Source organism: Rana temporaria, chromosome 3 (genome assembly GCF_905171775.1).
Source record: "Rana temporaria chromosome 3, aRanTem1.1, whole genome shotgun sequence".
NCBI lineage: Eukaryota > Metazoa > Chordata > Amphibia > Anura > Ranidae > Rana > Rana temporaria.
The window spans coordinates 459,436,765-459,453,393 of NC_053491.1; the positions used below are offsets into that span (position 1 = coordinate 459,436,765).

The 16,629-nt window shown below is 47.8% G+C and overlaps 1 protein-coding gene across 1 annotated transcript in view; it reads right to left on the reverse strand.

Moving 5' to 3' along the window:
- The window catches only part of LOC120933507 (NXPE family member 3-like), a 99,104-nt gene that overhangs the window by 28,365 nt on the left and 54,110 nt on the right, over positions 1 to 16,629 (reverse strand). Inside the window, exon 2 of the mRNA XM_040346748.1 lies at positions 8,986 to 9,486. Within this exon, the coding sequence (XP_040202682.1) occupies positions 8,986 to 9,486 (501 nt within the window). The remainder of the gene's footprint in view (positions 1 to 8,985; positions 9,487 to 16,629) is intronic.

The window sequence follows — 16,629 nt, forward strand, 5'->3', positions numbered from 1 at the left end:
AGATGCACAGCGTTTTGAAGACTCCGATGACGGAACACTGATAGAGGAAGGCATTGATGTGAGCCCAGGGAGAGGGGGTGGCCGAGAGGGACAACAATCTGGGAGTGATGTTCCCCCAGCTGGAGCATACTGCCAGGTTGTCGCCAGTGATGATGAGGAGGGAGGGGATGATGAGGTCATTGACTCTACCTGGGTGCCTGGTAGGAGAGAGGAGGAGGAGGAAGAGGACGAGGCACAGGCACATCTTCAAAGAGGCAGGAAGCCCTCCAGGGGTCAGCTTAAGGGCAGTACACCAACTGCATTACGTGGCGCTGCTGTGTCTCAACGGTACAGCAAAAGTTCTTTGGTGTGGGCCTTTTTTGAAACCTGTCCATCAGATGCTACCTTTGCTGTTTGCAACATATGTCTCAAGCGTATCTCGCGTGGCCAAAACATCACCCGCTTGGGCACCACATGCTTGTCCAGACATATGTCGACCTGCCATGCAGCTCGTTGGCAGGCATACCAGAAAGACCCACACCAAAGACCAAAGCGGTCCTCCCCTTGCCCTTCTGTGACCTCAAACCCCACTAGACCCCTAGTCCTCTCTGCAGCCTGCACCGAAGGTGTAGAAATAGGTGTGTCACAACGTAGTAGTGGTAGTACATCCGGCCAATCTACTGATATTACCAGACAAATTTCCCTGCCCCAGCTGCTGCAGCGCCAAAAGAAGTACGCTCCCAGCCATCCACATGCCCAGCGGTTGAATGCTAGCTTAGCAAAATTGCTAGCACTTCAACTGCTACCTTTTCAGTTGGTAGATTCTGCCCCCTTCCGTGAGTTTGTGGAATGTGCAGTACCTCAGTGGCAAGTACCCAAACGCCACTTTTTTTCACGGAAGGCGATTCCGGCTCTCTACCGGCATGTGGAAGGCAATGTCCATACCTCGCTGGACAGGGCGGTCAGTGGTAAGGTGCATCTTACCGCTGACTCATGGTCCAGCAGGCATGGACAGGGACGTTACCTGTCTTTTACGGCCCATTGGGTGACTCTGCTGGCAGCTGGGAAGGACGCAGGTCAAGGCACAGTAGTTTTGGAGGTTGTTCCACCACCACGCCTCCAAAACACTACAACTGCTTGTGACACACCTCTCTCCTCCACCCCCTCCTCTTCTTCTTCCTCTGTGGCCTCTTCCTGTGGTGATGTTGGCTCAGAACCAGCCGTGCTCCGTAGGCGTACGACGGGCTACGCAGGAATGCAGGCCAAGAGATGCCATGCGGTCCTAGAGCTGGTGTGCTTGGGAGACAGGAGCCACACTGGGGAAGAGGTTCTTTCAGCTCTGCAGGGGCAGGCTCAGAGGTGGTTGACGCCACGCCAGCTGAAGCCTGGAATGGTGGTCAGCGATAATGGCACCAACCTCCTCTCTGCCCTGCGACGTGGAAAACTCACCCATGTGCCCTGTTTTGCGCATGTTCTCAATTTGGTGGTGCAGCGGTTCTTGGGCAGGTACCCTGGCTTACAGGATGTCCTGAGGCAGGCCAGGAAAGTCTGTGTGCATTTCCGGAGGTCATATAATGCCACTGCTCGGCTGACAGACCTCCAGAGGGAATACAACCTGCCCAAGAACCGCCTAATCTGTGACATGCCCACCAGATGGAACTCTACGTTGGCCATGCTGCAGCGGCTGCACACGCAGCAGAGGGCCATCAATGAGTACCTGTGCCAATATGGCAGCAGAACTGGCTCAGGGGAGCTTGGGTTTTTTTCACCACGCCAGTGGGCCTTGATCAGGGATGCATGCACTGTCCTGTCACCATTTGAGGAGGCCACGAGGATGGTGAGCAGTGACAGTGCATGCATCAGTGAGACTGTCCCGCTTATTCACATGTTGGAGCACACCTTACGTGGAATAATGGACAGGGCCCTTGAGGCAGAACAGAGGGAGGAAGAGGAGGACTTCCTTACCTCTCAAGGCCCCCTTTATCCAGACACTGTTCCTGCTTGCCCACCTGGAACACAGGAAGAGGAGGAGGAGGATGAGGAAGAGGAGGAGGAGGAGGATTGTATCAGCAGCATGGAGGTGGAGCCTAGCACTCAGCATCAACAGCAGCAGTCTTCAAGGGATCATTTACAGTCCCAAGGAACACGTGGACTTTTACGTGGCTGGGATGAGGTGGCTGAGGATCCTGTCGTCCTCAGTGACCCAGAGGACTGTGCCCCGAATGCCTCTGCAAACCTACGCTGCATGGCCTCCCTGATTCTGCAAAGCCTGCGTAAGGATCCTCGTGTACGTGCTATCAAGGAGAGGGATCATTACTGGCTGGCAACTCTCCTTGATCCACGTTACAAGAGTAAGGTAACGGATCTTATGTTGCCATCGCAGAGGGAGCAGAAGATGAAACTACTGCGGGAGGCCTTGCAGAAGGGTCTGTGCAATGCGTTCCCAGAACCGGGGGGATTACCAAAACCTGGCCCTGGACAACGTCTTGCTGAGGCTTCGGTGAGTCAGAGAAGGAGCGGTGGAGAAGGTGGCCGTCTGACCGATGCGTTCAGACAATTTTTTAGTCCGCAGCCCCAAGGTCTGACCGGTTCCAGCAACCATCGCCAGCGTCTGGTTTACATGGTCCGGGAATACCTAGCGGCAAGATCCGACTTGGACACCTTCCCCACGGAAAATCCTCTGGCTTACTGGGTCTTGAGGATGGATCACTGGCCAGAGCTTGCACAGTACGCAATTGAGCTACTGGCTTGCCCTGCATCCAGTGTTCTTTCAGAACGTACATTCAGTGCTGCTGGAGGCTTTGTGACCGATCACAGGGTACGCCTCTCCACCGACTCTGTTGATCGACTGACCTTCATCAAAATGAATCAGGCTTGGATCAACACCGGCTACCAAGCACCTGATGCTGATGTTACTGAATAAGAATTTTGTGTTGAAATATCAGATCCCTTTGAGACTGCTGATGCTGAGTGACTGTCCTGTTGTGCTGCTGATGGAATATCCTTCTCCTCCTCACTTTTCATGCTGTTAGCTAGTAAGAAATTTTGTTTTTCTGTGCTCCGCCACCAGTGCCTAAGGCCTAATTTTTCTGCCCCTGTTTAACAGGGGCGCCTAATAACAATTTTTGATGCAATACTTTGCACGTGGCCTAAGGCCTAATTTTTGTGCCCCTGTCTAACAACAATTTTTGATGCAATACTTTGCACGTGGCCTAAGGCCTAATTTTTGTGCCCCTGTGTAACAGGGGCGTCTAATAACAATTTTTGATGCAATACTTTGCACGTGGCCTAAGGCCTAATTTTTGTGCCCCTGTGTAACAGTGGCGTCTAATAATAATTTTTGATGCAATACTTTGCACGTGGCCTAAGGCCTAATTTTTGTGCCCCTGTGTAACAGGGGCGTCTAATAACAATTTTTGATGCAATACTTTGCACGTGGCCTAAGGCCTAGTTTTTGTGCCCCTGTATAACAGGGGCGTCTAATAACAATTTTTGATGCAATACTTTGCACGTGGCCTAAGGCCTAATTTTTGTGCCCCTGTGTAACAGGGGCGTCTAATAACAATTTTTGATGCAATACTTTGCACGTGGCTCCTTGTTGCGCTCCAATTACAGATATTGGGAGGGGTTGCAGTGTTATGTTGCGCCTACGGACACATTTTTATGCCCCTGTGTAACAAGGGCGCCTAATAACAATTTTTGATGCAATACTTTGCACGTGGCTCCTTGTTGCGCTCCAATTACAGATATTGGGAGGGGTTGCAGTGTTATGTTGCGCCTACGGACACATTTTTATGCCCCTGTGTAACAAGGGCGCCTAATAACAATTTTTGATGCAATACTTTGCACGTGGCTCTTTGTTGCGCTACAATTACAGTATGTTTGAGGGGTGCCCTTTTTTCTACAATTTTGCTTTCCCAAAAAGATAATGCCACCCCCCCACCACCCCTAAAATAATCGAGATATTGTTCCCACACAGCACGTGCGCAACCAGTATTAAATTACTTTGTTCTTATAATAATTTAATGTTGTGCAGGGACATTTCTAAACATGTGCCACTACTAGAGACACACAGCAGGTGTGATATTTGAAGGAATTTTTCATTTTTTTTTTTCACTTTAAACATCATTAAAATCGCTGCTCCGCAAAAACGTCCGTTTTTAAAATATTTTTTTCGATTGATACATGTTCCCTGGGGCAAGACCCGGGTTCTGAAAGACGTTTACCAACATTAAATTGAATATTGGTCTTTAAAATGATCGTTTTTGAATTCGAACGTTCGAGTCCCATAGACTTCAATGGGGTTCTAAATGTTCGCGCGAACCCGCGGTCTGTTCGAACGTTCTGATGCGAACCGAACCCGGGTATGTTCGGCTCATCCCTAATTGGCAGTACTCCCCTGCCACTTTTGTGGATGTTTTCAGTGTCCCCCATGTGGCTTAGCATCTCCACCTGAGACTTGCTCTCAGTTGGGACCTGTTGGCCATGTCTATGACAACTAGGCAATTGGGTACGGGTCAGCCTTTTGGCACTGTTTTGGGTGAACATCCTGGGCGTCACACTGTTGTCACGTACCCGGAAGCTGCGATGGGCTCTGCACACCTGTCACTTGGTGGTGTGGAATCTTAGGACCTTATCTGCAGTGATCTAATCAATAGGAGTCATATGCTAATTACTCAAGTGTTATGCCATACTTTCCTACGGACTTGTATATATCTAAGAGTGATCCATGGTGCAAGATACATGTATATGGACTTAAATACACCTTATCCTCTAAGATCTTTATTGAATATGTTTTAGTGTCTGGGGCGCGGCTTTGTTTTTTGTTTAATGTCATTTGTGTATCGCATGCCAGCTGCTGCCTATAGTGTGTACTTTTTAGTGTAATTATTAGCGCAGTTTTTTGTTTTTCTCTAGTGAAGAAGTTAACAAGTGCATGCATGAGGTTCACGCTAGGTGCATGATGGGACCCCATTTTGTTACTGGAACTGAAATATCAGAGATACACTGGACTGGTGAACAGGGCATGTGCTCAGCAGCGTCCCTCCTAATGCAACACATACATCAAGTTACAGTGTGTAGTGACACAGAACAGTACTTTTCAGGGGGACTTTCATTGACGAGTGTGTGCACGTCGAAAGGTACCCGCATGTGCAGGACGAGTGGCCCCCACCCACAAGCTTTTGGGGTGCACCCCCCTTTTTTCAATGTCCAAGCAGTACCTTGAAGAAGGGAATACACCCCAAAAGCTTGTCCTGAAAATATGAATGTTAGTGCAAACAAAAAGAAGTGATCATGGGTAATACTGTTTTTGTAACAAGTGCACTAAAAGGGCTACAATCACTTTTCATGCAGACCTGTAAAAGGTATTAGAAGTTCAATTTCAAAGTAATATAAAAAAATATATATATATAATATAAAATATTATAATTTTTTTGCTATTACAATGCTAGTGTTATGGCTTACAAGCCAGGCTATGTCTTTGGAATGATACAGTTCCAAACTCTAAAACCAATTGAAAGTAAGGGGGTTCCAAAGCTGGAGCTCCATCACACCAAACTAGTCTAAAGGCCCGTACATACGATTGGATTTTCCGACAGATGATGGCAGGCTGTTGTCGGAAAATCTGACTGTTTGTATGCTCCATCAGACAATTGCTGTCGGATTTTCCGCCAACAAATGTTGGATAGCATGCTTTAAAATTTTCCGACAACAATTGTGTCTTGTCAAATTTTCCGATCATGTGTACACAAGTCCATCGGACAAAAATCCAAAGTACAAACACGCATGCTCAGAAGCAATGCTAACCATAACACAACATTAGCAGAAGTTGCTCAAAGGGTGGCGCTAAAGAGTTGAAAAACCACATAGTTTTGTGTTTATCGGCTGACAATTCTTTGCCTTTTGTATGCAATACAAGTTCACGGCAAATGCCCTTCGGAACAAAACTCCTACGCTTTGTCCGATGGCAATCCGATCGTGTGTACGAGGCTTTAGTCTCTGAGTATCCTTGCAGCTGGAAGCTGCTTTTACCTGGTTTGATGACCAGGATGAATTAGTTTACAATCAGTTTTGCTGACAATCCCTCTAAGCATCAGCATTGTCATTATGCTATATAGCAAAAGTTGGTGGACACTTGGCCATCTATATGAGCTTGTTGGACATTCCCCATCCAAAACTATATAAAGCTGGTCTCCTTTTTTGCAGCGATTAGATATATATATGATCACTTTCCTTACCTCAATACCGATACCTAGCATTTCCCCGAGTACTTGTACTTGGGGAAATGCTCCAATGCTTCACCCGACGCCTGGGCAGTCAGGGGTGATCGGAGCGGCAGGGGGAGTTAAAAGCACTGATCTGCCCCCTTTTCAGCTGCTTTAGTGAAAGTTATACAGCGGTGATCGGTGCTTGTAACTCCCCCCAAAGCCGCAGCGATCACTGCTGACTGTCCCTGTATCCTCCTCCGTGCTGCTCTCCCGCTCTGGGTCCTTGTCCCCCCCCATGCTGCTGTCCGTGCTCCGTGTCCCCCTCCATGCTGTGTGTCCCCCTCCATGCTGTGTGTCCCCCTCCATGCTGTGTGTCCCCCTCCATGCTGTGTGTCCCCCTCCGTGCTGTGTGTCCCCTTCTGGGTCCTTGTCCCCCTCCGTGCTGCAGTCCGTGCTCCGTGTCCCCCTCCATGCTGTGTGTCCCCCTCCATGCTACTCTCCCTCTCCAGGTCATTGTCCCCCCTTCGTGCTGGTGTCCGTGCTCCGTGCTCTGTGCTCCGCGTCCCCCTCCTGCTGCTCTCCCCCTCTGTGCTGCTCTCCCCCTCTGGGTCCTTGTCCCCCTCCGTGCTCCATGTCCCCCTCCTGCTGCTCTCCCCCTCCACGCTCTGTGTCCCCCTCAATGTCCTCCTTCACCCCCTCAATCTGTCATGATGGAGAGCGGAGGTAGGAGCCACTAAATCCAGCTCCTACCTTTTCCGAATGTACAGAGTCAGTGATCACTGACTCTGTTCATTCACATAACCTGTGTTTACGATGCTTCAGTTCATGAATGGAGAGGAGCTTCTGTCCAATCATTTTAGCTGAGGCTGCAGAGAAAGGGACTGGGGAATCTGTGTCCTTAGTCCCGTTCTCCGTCTTAAAGGGGAAATGTCAGGGGTCTGTTTAGACCCCTGATATCTCACCAAAGCCCCCCAACAGGGCTGATAAAAAAAGAAAAAAAAATTGCAATAAATAAAAAAAATGAATTGTAAAAAAGTATCGGTGCTTCTACTCGGTCTTAAAAAAGTGGTGTCGGGACAACCCTAGTTAAAACTCGTTTAAACCTAGGAGCCCCCCTCATAGGTTTTACATACACTGGGCCAGATTCACATCGGAGATACGACGGAGTATCTCAGATACTCCATCGTATCTCTCAGAGTATCTATGCGACTGATTCATAGAATCAGTTATGCATAGATATCCCTAAGATCTGACAGGTGTAATTGTTTCACACTGTCGGATCTTAGGCCGCCGCTTGGGGGAGTTTGCGTCGTAAACCAGCGCCGGGTATGCAAATTAGGAGTTACGGCGATCCACAAAGGTTTTTCGCGTTCGCTACGTCGCTGCTAGTCTAGTTTCCCGTCGCAAAGTTAGTCGCCGTTTTGGGTGCCTTAACTTTACACAGCAAACGTATTGCTGTATAAAGTATGGCCGTCGTTCCCGCGTCAAAATTTAAAAATCAACGTCGTTTGCGTAAGACGTCCTGGAATACGGAAGTACGCTACGCACGAAAAAATGACGTCACTTCCCGCAAAGCAAGGCGGGAGTTACGAAACGGAGCATGCGCATTAGGTCCGGCGCGGGAGCGCGCCTAATTTAAAATGGCACACGCCCCTTTAAATTACGCGGGCCTACGCCGGAGGCCGCCATCGTAGGTTTTCATTGCAAGTGCTCTGTGAATCAGGCACGCCGCCACAATTCTACCTGAATCTGGCCCACTGTGTACAAGATGTCAGAGCCTCATCTATAAGAGATTGGCAAATGTGCATAGAACCTTGTGAAGATTGTAGACTCCAGAATTTTCTGAAGTTGAGGGTCTCCCTGGATTATTAATCAGCTGTACTCCATCTTTAACCAAAGCTTAATACATTTATTTTATTAATATACTATTTGTGCGTTGGTTTAATTATTGCACTACATTAATAAATCTGAAAAGGTAAACATATGAACCTGTCAATACATAAATAAATTTAACAAGGAATTGAACCCTTTGCTACATTGAGATTTGATACTGATGTTGGAGAAGACCTGAATCACGGACATCATTTCAATTCATCCCAAAGATATTCAGTAAAGTTGAGGTTAGGGATTTGTGCTGGCCACTCACTCACCTCTAACCCAAACTCATCAAACCATGTCTTTATGGAGATGACTTGCTTGAACTGTGTACAGTTTTCTAAAATGTCTTTGCATGCTGAAATTTTAAGGCCTCGTACACACGATAGGTTAACCAGAGGACAACGGTCTGATGGATTGTTTTCATTGGTCAAAACCGATCGTGTGTTGGCGCCATAGGTTATTTAACCATCGGCTAAAAAAAGCAAACTTGTTTTAAATTTAACTGATGGATTCCTAACCGATGGGAAAAAAACGATCGTTAGTAGGCACAACCATCGGTTAAAAATCCACGCATGCTCAGAATCAAGTCGACGCACGCTTGGAAGCATTGAACTTGTTTTTTTTTCAGCACGCTGTTGTGTTTTACGTCACTGCGTTCTGACACGATCGGTTATTTAACCGATGAAAACTGTCCATTGGTCCGTTCTCATCGGATGCACCGATCGTGTGTACGCGGCATTACAGTACACTTAACTGGGAACCCCTGAACTCAAAAATTTGGAGAGGTTTCTACATGCTTTGGCTATTTAGTAGGTGTAATGGTCATGTGCCCACAAATATTTGCTTGTTTAGTGCATCTCAAAACAGGAACACCCTTCATTACAAAGACACATTATCCTCCATATTTCTAATTATTTACCTTTTCTGGAAAGCTTTCCCTCTTCTTCTTCAGAATATCCACAGCTTCGCTGGAGTGAATAAGCCGGATGTGAACTTGTGCCAGCCCTGTCCATGGCAGAAGAAAGGTAGCCAGGTAGCTACCATTGCCGTAGTCCCTTACTTTGCCAGTGACTCCAGCCTTTAATTTAGGAGAATGCAGCTTGGCCTGGAAAAAATCTCCACCATATTCCTTCAGACGACCATTCTGATCCCGAGCTGTGATTTCCACCTTCAAAGTCTCTCCAACCTTGTAAGTGCCTCGAGGATTCGGGAGACGGTAGCCACACTTCCTTGGGTCAGTTGAAAAATTGAAGTGTTTTACTGGTGATGGTGGCTCTGGCCACTCAATCAGTTTGAGAAATTCTGTGAATTTTGGGTTATTGGTAACAATAGGAGGAGTATTTGTTGAATGTATGTGCTTCTTGGGGGATGGTGGTCTATACTTTCCCAAAAAATCAGTTCTTAGGAATCTGAAAGTAAACTATAATAATAAATAATTACTTTAGGAATAATTACAGTAAAACCCATGAGATCAAAACTGAAGCAGACTGAATCGGTTTTTATGTTCAGTTTGTTCAGTTAGCTGATTGGTTGTCATGCGCAACTGCTCCAGATTTGCTAGATTCCCTTCATTATATTTAAAGTGGAGGTTCACCCGAAAAGTTAATTTTTAACCTTAGATTGATGCTCATTTTGTCAAGGGGAATCGGGTAGATTTTTTTAAATCTAAGCAGTACTTACCGTTTTAGAGAGCGATCTTCTCCGCCGCTTCCGGGTATGGGCTGCGGGACTGGGCGTTCCCATTTGATTGACAGTCTTCCGACGGTCGCATCTATCGCATCACGATTTTCCGAAAGTAGCCAGACGTCGGTGCGCAGGCGCCGTATAGAGCCGCACCGACGTTCGGCTTCTTTCGGCTACTCGTGACGTGATGTATGCGACCGTCGGAAGCCTGTCGGAAGACTGTCAATCAAATAGGAACGCCCAGTCCCGAAGACCATATCCAGAAGCGGCGGAGAAGATCGCTCTCTAAAACGGTAAGTACTGCTTAGATTTAAGAAAAACTACCCGATTCCCCTTGACAAAATGAGCATTAATCTAAGGTTAAAAAAAAAAATTCGGGAGAAAGGTGAGAAGGAGTTGATTATACAATAAATGTGGGGAGCCTGGGACTTTAAATGTAGCACATCATTTTTGCCTCCATCCCGCGTTCAAATAGACAAAATAAAGGGAATTTGGAACTTTAAAGCGGTGGTTCCCCCTAAAACAAATGTCTAACAATACATTCGTAAGACTGCTTACACTGCGGGTAGGCTGGCTTTTGTTTATTTTTTTTAGTACATACCTCGATATCGCCGTTTCGTCCCTTGGCGGTGGGCTTTCCTAGTAGATTGACCTTCCTCCGACGGGCACATACTGCGCGTCACGACTTTCCGACAGAAGCCGAACGTCATTGCGCAGGCGCCGTATAGAGTCGGCTCTATACGGCGCCTGCGCAGCGACGTTCGGCTTCTTTCGGAAAGTCGTGACGTCATGTATGTGCCCGTCGGAGGATAGTCAATCAACTAGGAACGCCCACCGCCAAGGGACGAAACGGCGATATCGAGGTATGTACTAAAAAAACAAAACAAAAGCCAGCCTACCCGCAGTGTAAGCAGTCTTACGAATGTATTGTTAGAAATTTGTTTTAGGGGGAACCACCCCTTTAAATTAGGTAGTTGACTCATATAAGTAACTATGTGAGATCAAGTTTTAATAATCAAGTAAAATTGTAAATGCATAGTAATAATACAACTCATGTGGAAAAGTCAATAGATAAATAATATCATATTTGTACATATGCCTATTCATAATAATATCATATTCATAAATATATACATTATCAGCACAAATTAATGATGAATAACATTGTTGATTCATGTATCAATTTGGCAGCAAAATTTAGGATTCAATGGGTTTAAAATTATGAATTATATGGGGCAGATCCACATACATCTGCGCCGGGCGCAGCGTATCTAAGATACGCTACTCCGCTGTAACTTACTTTTGTTTGGTTTGAATCCTCGACGAATTTGCGCCATAAGTTAAGGCGGCGTAGTGTATCTGTTGCGGCGTAAGGGCGCGGAATTCAAATGGAAGTGATGGGGGCGTGTTTTATGTTAATACGTCGTGACCCGATGTAAACAACGTTTTTTTTAACTGCGCATGCGCTGTCCCTGGGGGTATCCCAGTGCGCATGCTCGAAATTAAACCAGAACCAGTCAATGCTTACGATGGTGACGTCATTCTACGCAAATTCCTATTCGCGAACGACTTACACAAATGATGCAAAAAATTCAAAATTGTACGCGGGAAGACGGCCATACTTAACATTGAGTACGCCTCAGAACAGCAGCTTTAACTATACGCCGGAAAAAGCTGAACGCAAACGACGGAAAAAAATGCGCCGGGCCGACGTACGTTCGTGGATCGCCGTAAATAGCTAATTTGCATACTCAATGCGGATTTCGACGGAAACGCCACCTAGCGGCTGCCGAAAAATTGCATCTAAGATCAGAAGGCGTACGAAGATAAGCCGAGATGCCGTCGTATCTTGTTTTGAGGATTCAAAACAAAGATACGACGCAGGAATTTTGAAATTACGCTGGCGTATCAATAGATACGCCGGCGTAATTCCTTTGTGGATCTGCCCCTATATCTAGATATAAATCCTAATGAGGCACACTACATCCTAAGAGGCCGATGCGTTTTTGGGGGGTGGATGCTAAAGGATATCTATATAAAATATAGTAATGATTAAACCTAATATTGAGATAAGTACAACAGGACAAGACGATATCGTCAAGTACTTACATGCAACAGGTAGCGACGATGTGTGGTGTATGTAGGACCAGGGCCAGAAAGGTGGTCTGTCCCGGGAGATGAGGTGGCCAGGCCATATAACCCCGTAACCAGGGCCGGCGCTAGCGCAAGGCAACATTGGCACTTGCCTTACGGTGCCTGCGCCAGCCAGGGCGGAAAATCAGTGTCGGCTGCGTGATCGAGACCTCAGACCAGCAGCAATCCAGCAGCGCAGCGCGGGGTGCAGTTTACACAGGCGCCACGGAGGTGGAGGCGCTCAAGCGCCAGAGTGCTCCGCTCCCTCCTCCGCCTTGTCTGAGGCCGCGTTCTCCACCGCCGCGGTATTTACTTTTTAATATCCTCCTCCACGATCCACCCGGGCGGCGCAGCTGCACACTGTCCACGCCTCTCCAGCTGCCACCCGGGTGGGGTTTTGTCCTGAGGGGGGGGTTTGTGGTGGCCTCTGTACTAATAGAGGGGGGTGACCATAGTTTGTGGAGGGGTCTGTACTAATGGGGGGTGGTCTGTACTAATTGTGGGGGGGACTGTAATAATAGGGGATGGCTTGTGGCGGGCTCTGTACTAATGGGGGATGTCTTGTGGGGGGGTCTGTAATAATGGGGGATGGCTTGTGGGGGCTTTGTACTAATGGGGGATGGCTTGTGGGGGGGTCTGTAATAATGGGGGATGGCTTGTGGGGGGGTCTGTAATAATGGGGGATGGCTTGTGGGGGGCTCTGTACTAATAGGGGATGGCTTGTGGGGGGGTCTGTAGTAATGGGGGATGGCTTGTGGGGGGGGGCTCTGTACTAATGGGGGTTGGCTTGTGGGGGGGTCTGAAATAATGGGGGATGGCTTGTGGGCGGCTCTGTAATAATGGGGGATGGCTTGTGGGGGGGGGGGTGTAATAATAGGGGATGGCTTATGGGGGGCTCTGTACTAATGGGGGTTGGCTTGTGGGGGGGTCTGTACTAATGGAAGGGGGGTCTCTACTAATGGAGGGGGGGTGGTTTGTCCTGTGGGGGGGTCTGTACTAATGGGGGGTGGTTTATGGGGGGGTCTGTACTAATGGAGGCAGGAGGTTTGTCCTGAGAGGGGGTCTGTACTAATGGAGGCGGGAGGTTTGTCCTGAGGGGGGGTCTGTACTAATGGAGGGGGTGGTTGGTCCTGTGGGGGGTCTGTACTAATGGGGGGTGGTTTATGGGGGGGTCTGTACTAATGGAGGCGGGAGGTTTGCTCACCACACAGGCCGGACACACGCCAGCAGAGCCGCCACCGCGACTTACAAGGGTTCAGAAACAGGTAAGGGGGACCTGTTTTAAAGTTTCCGGTTTAAAAAAAACACCAAACCCTTGCAATAATATATTAAGCAGCCTGTATAATGTCTTATTGCTGGGATTTATAGTCCTCTGTAACTGCTGGTATTCTGCATTGTGTTTTATATAATGTATTATTGCTGGGATTTATTGTTCCTCTATAAATGCTGGTATTCTGTATTGTGTTTTATATAATGTATTATTGCTGGGATTTGTTGTCCTCTGTAACTGCTGGTATTCTGCATTGCATTTTATATAATGTATCATTGCTGGGATTTGTAGTCCTCTGTAACTGCTGGTATTCTGCAATGCGTTTTATATAATGTATTATTGCTGGGATTTGTTGTTCCTCTATAGCTGCTGGTATTCTCCATTGCGCTGTATAATGTATTATTGCTGGGGTTTGTAGTTCCTCTGTAACTGGTCAGTGGTAATCTGCATTGCGCAGTATAATCATTATACAGCGCAATGGAGAATACCACCAGCTATAGAGGACTACAAATCCCAGCAATAGTACATTATACAGCGCAATGCAGATTAACGCCATCTATGCTATCTTTCTCTGTAAAAGATAAATAAGTTAAACGATCACTTTAAGCTTCATAGCCATTAAAGCTTAATGGAGCACAGATATAATGTATGGTGTGTGTGTGCGTGTGTACGTGCGTGGGGGGCGTCAAAATGCACCTTTGCCTTAGTTGGCAAAAATCCTTGCACCGGCCCTGCCCGTAGCCAACCCTGTAGCACACGCAGCACCCCCAAGCACAGACTACCAGTCTCCAGAGTAGGAGGAGTTAGGTCTTCAAATCTTCTTTTTTTTTTTTTACTAGTCAGGTTGCTTTAACTGACATCATATGTAGATTGAGGCTCGGTTCACACTGCAGCAATGTGGGAACCCTGCGAATCCACTGCGGGTTCCCGCATCACATGTCTCCCGGGTGCAGTTCACACTGCCCTATGAAAACTGCTGGGAGTGTCAATTAAAAGTTAATGATACACCCAAATCAGTTTGCATATAGGAATTGGATCTCATGAGTTTAAACACCCATGCGATCCTCCGATTCTGCTGCGGAACAAAAAAAGGGTCCTGTGCAAGTTTGGTCCAAATGCGAAGAGAAATCAGCCATACTATCTGTAGAGATTGCATGTGATTTGCACCGCAGTGTGGTGCATATCACATGCGATGTCGGACATCACACCAGTGGGAACCGGCCCTGAAGCTCATGACTTTTGATCTGCAGATGAATGAAGAAGATTTCAAATGTAACAATGTCCCACCACAATTGTATTTTAAAGTAAACTCTTGCCCTACTATGCTGCGTTTTTTAATTAGACCTATAGAATTACATTCAATTTAAACACATGTACAGGACACCGGGGGTGGGTCCTGGACGGGTGCTATACGGCACCACTGTTTGGACTATGGTCCATTTAAATAGAGGTAGAAGGTTCAGGGGGTCACCCAAAAGTGGGTGAAAAGTTCCAGGCAGGCGCTAATTCAGAGAGGACTGGCTCGCAGTCTTCTCTATCTTAATAAAGTAGTTTGGGGCCTGGAATTTTGGAGGCTCCAAAGTGTTATTTGGGTGGGATGGAGCCTCCACTCCTAAACCCTGGAAGCCAGCGCACAAGGGGTTAAAATCTCACAGACAACCACCCATTAAAGCAGGAAGTGATGCTGGAGTGAGTGAGTTGGGAGAGTGCACCTGTGAGGACAAGATGGAAGTCTGCTAGCTGTTCAGAGAGGACTTTTGAGTAGTTTGGAAGTGAAGCTGTGTCTGCAGGGAAGGTCTGGAGGACTTCTTACTAAAAACGTATGTGCCTTTCTTTTGGTTGTTTTTTCTGAAGAAAGACTTTTTCCTAATTTATGCTGGAAACAAGCAGGACTTTTGTTGTGACGTTTTGGATGCTGAAGAAAAGCTTTATTTTGTTTTGTTTGGTCACCAATAAAGACCCTTTGCTTTACTGACACGGTTTTACGCACTTGTCTCGCGGAGCTTAAAGACCCCCAAAAGTTTACAATTGGTGTCGAATGCGGGCAAAGTGCATTTGCAGGCGCAAACACCGTTTAAAACTGACATTTAAAGAGACAGTATACTTATGGCATGTCTTGGGTGAAGTCAGCCCAGGCGTTACAAACAGCAGACAAAGGCATGGAGGAGGTCGTTAAGGCTTTGGCACAAGCCACTGTGACCCAGCAGCAAGCCACTGTGACCCAGCAGCAAGCGGCAGCAGAGTCAAACCGTCGCCATGAGGAAGCGATGGCTCAGCAGCAGCAGGCCCTGGCACAGGCTATAGCTGCGCAGCAGAAAAATACACGGCTGCTATCCGCCCAGTTTACGGCCCAGCAGGAGTCCACTCAAGCACAGGTTGCTGGCGCAGGGACAAGCGCAAGCGGTCGTTGCCGTTAGCAACCCAGTGTCTGTTAGAGCCAGCCATTTCTTGCAGAAACTAACACCCAGCGATGACGTGGAAGCCTTTCTTACCACCTTTGAAAGGATAGCAGAGAGAGAAGCGTGGCCCCGGGACCAATGGGCCGGCATTATATCGCCTTTTCTCACTGGTGACCCGCAAAAGGCCTATTTTGACCTCCCAGCTGAGCACATCAAAGACTATGAACGTCTAAAAGCTGAAATCATGGCCCGCCTGGGAGTGACCACAGCTGTCCGGGCTCAGAGGGTGCATCGCTGGCGGTACAAATCGGACCAACCACCCAGGTCCCAGATGCATGAACTAATTCAGTTAGTTAAAAAATGGCTGCAGCCAGAAAAGTTGTCAGGTCCACAAATGGTGGAACGAGTGGTGATGGACCGGTACCTACGGTCCCTACAAGATGACCTACAGCGCTGGGTAAGCCATGGAAACCCTACTAATGCTGACCAGCTGATCGAGCTGGTTGAACGGTATACCGTGGTGGAGGACCTGCTTGGGCCTGCCAAGCGTCGAGAACCCACGCCAAGGACACCCAGACCAGCCACCAACCTGAGGAGAGAAGCCTTGCCAGATGTTGGCGTCCGCAGGTTTACACCATCTGCCCTAGAACCACGGAGGTCGGTTCCTGTACCAAAGATGGGAGACATACAATGTTGGCGATGTCGGTCCTGGGGGCATACCCGGGCACAATGCCCACTGCAGGAGGAGCCTATGGAGTGCGGAACTGGTCGGAGAAGCTTCTTCTATGTGCGAAGTGTGTGTACTAGTCATCTTGACCTGGCTGCAGGACGGTTTGAGTGTGAAGTGTGGGTGAACCACCTTCCTGCCAGGGCCCTACTGGACTCCGGTAGCATGGTAACATTAGTACATGCCAGGGTACTTGGGAGGCTTAGACCAGTGACTAAAACTCTTCGGGTGGTATGCATTCATGGGGATACCAAGGAGTACCCCTTGGTTCCGGTGACTGTCTCTTATGGCCATGCCTCAGTTACACAGGAAGTCGGGGTGGTAAACAGTTTAATTCATGACATCATAGTG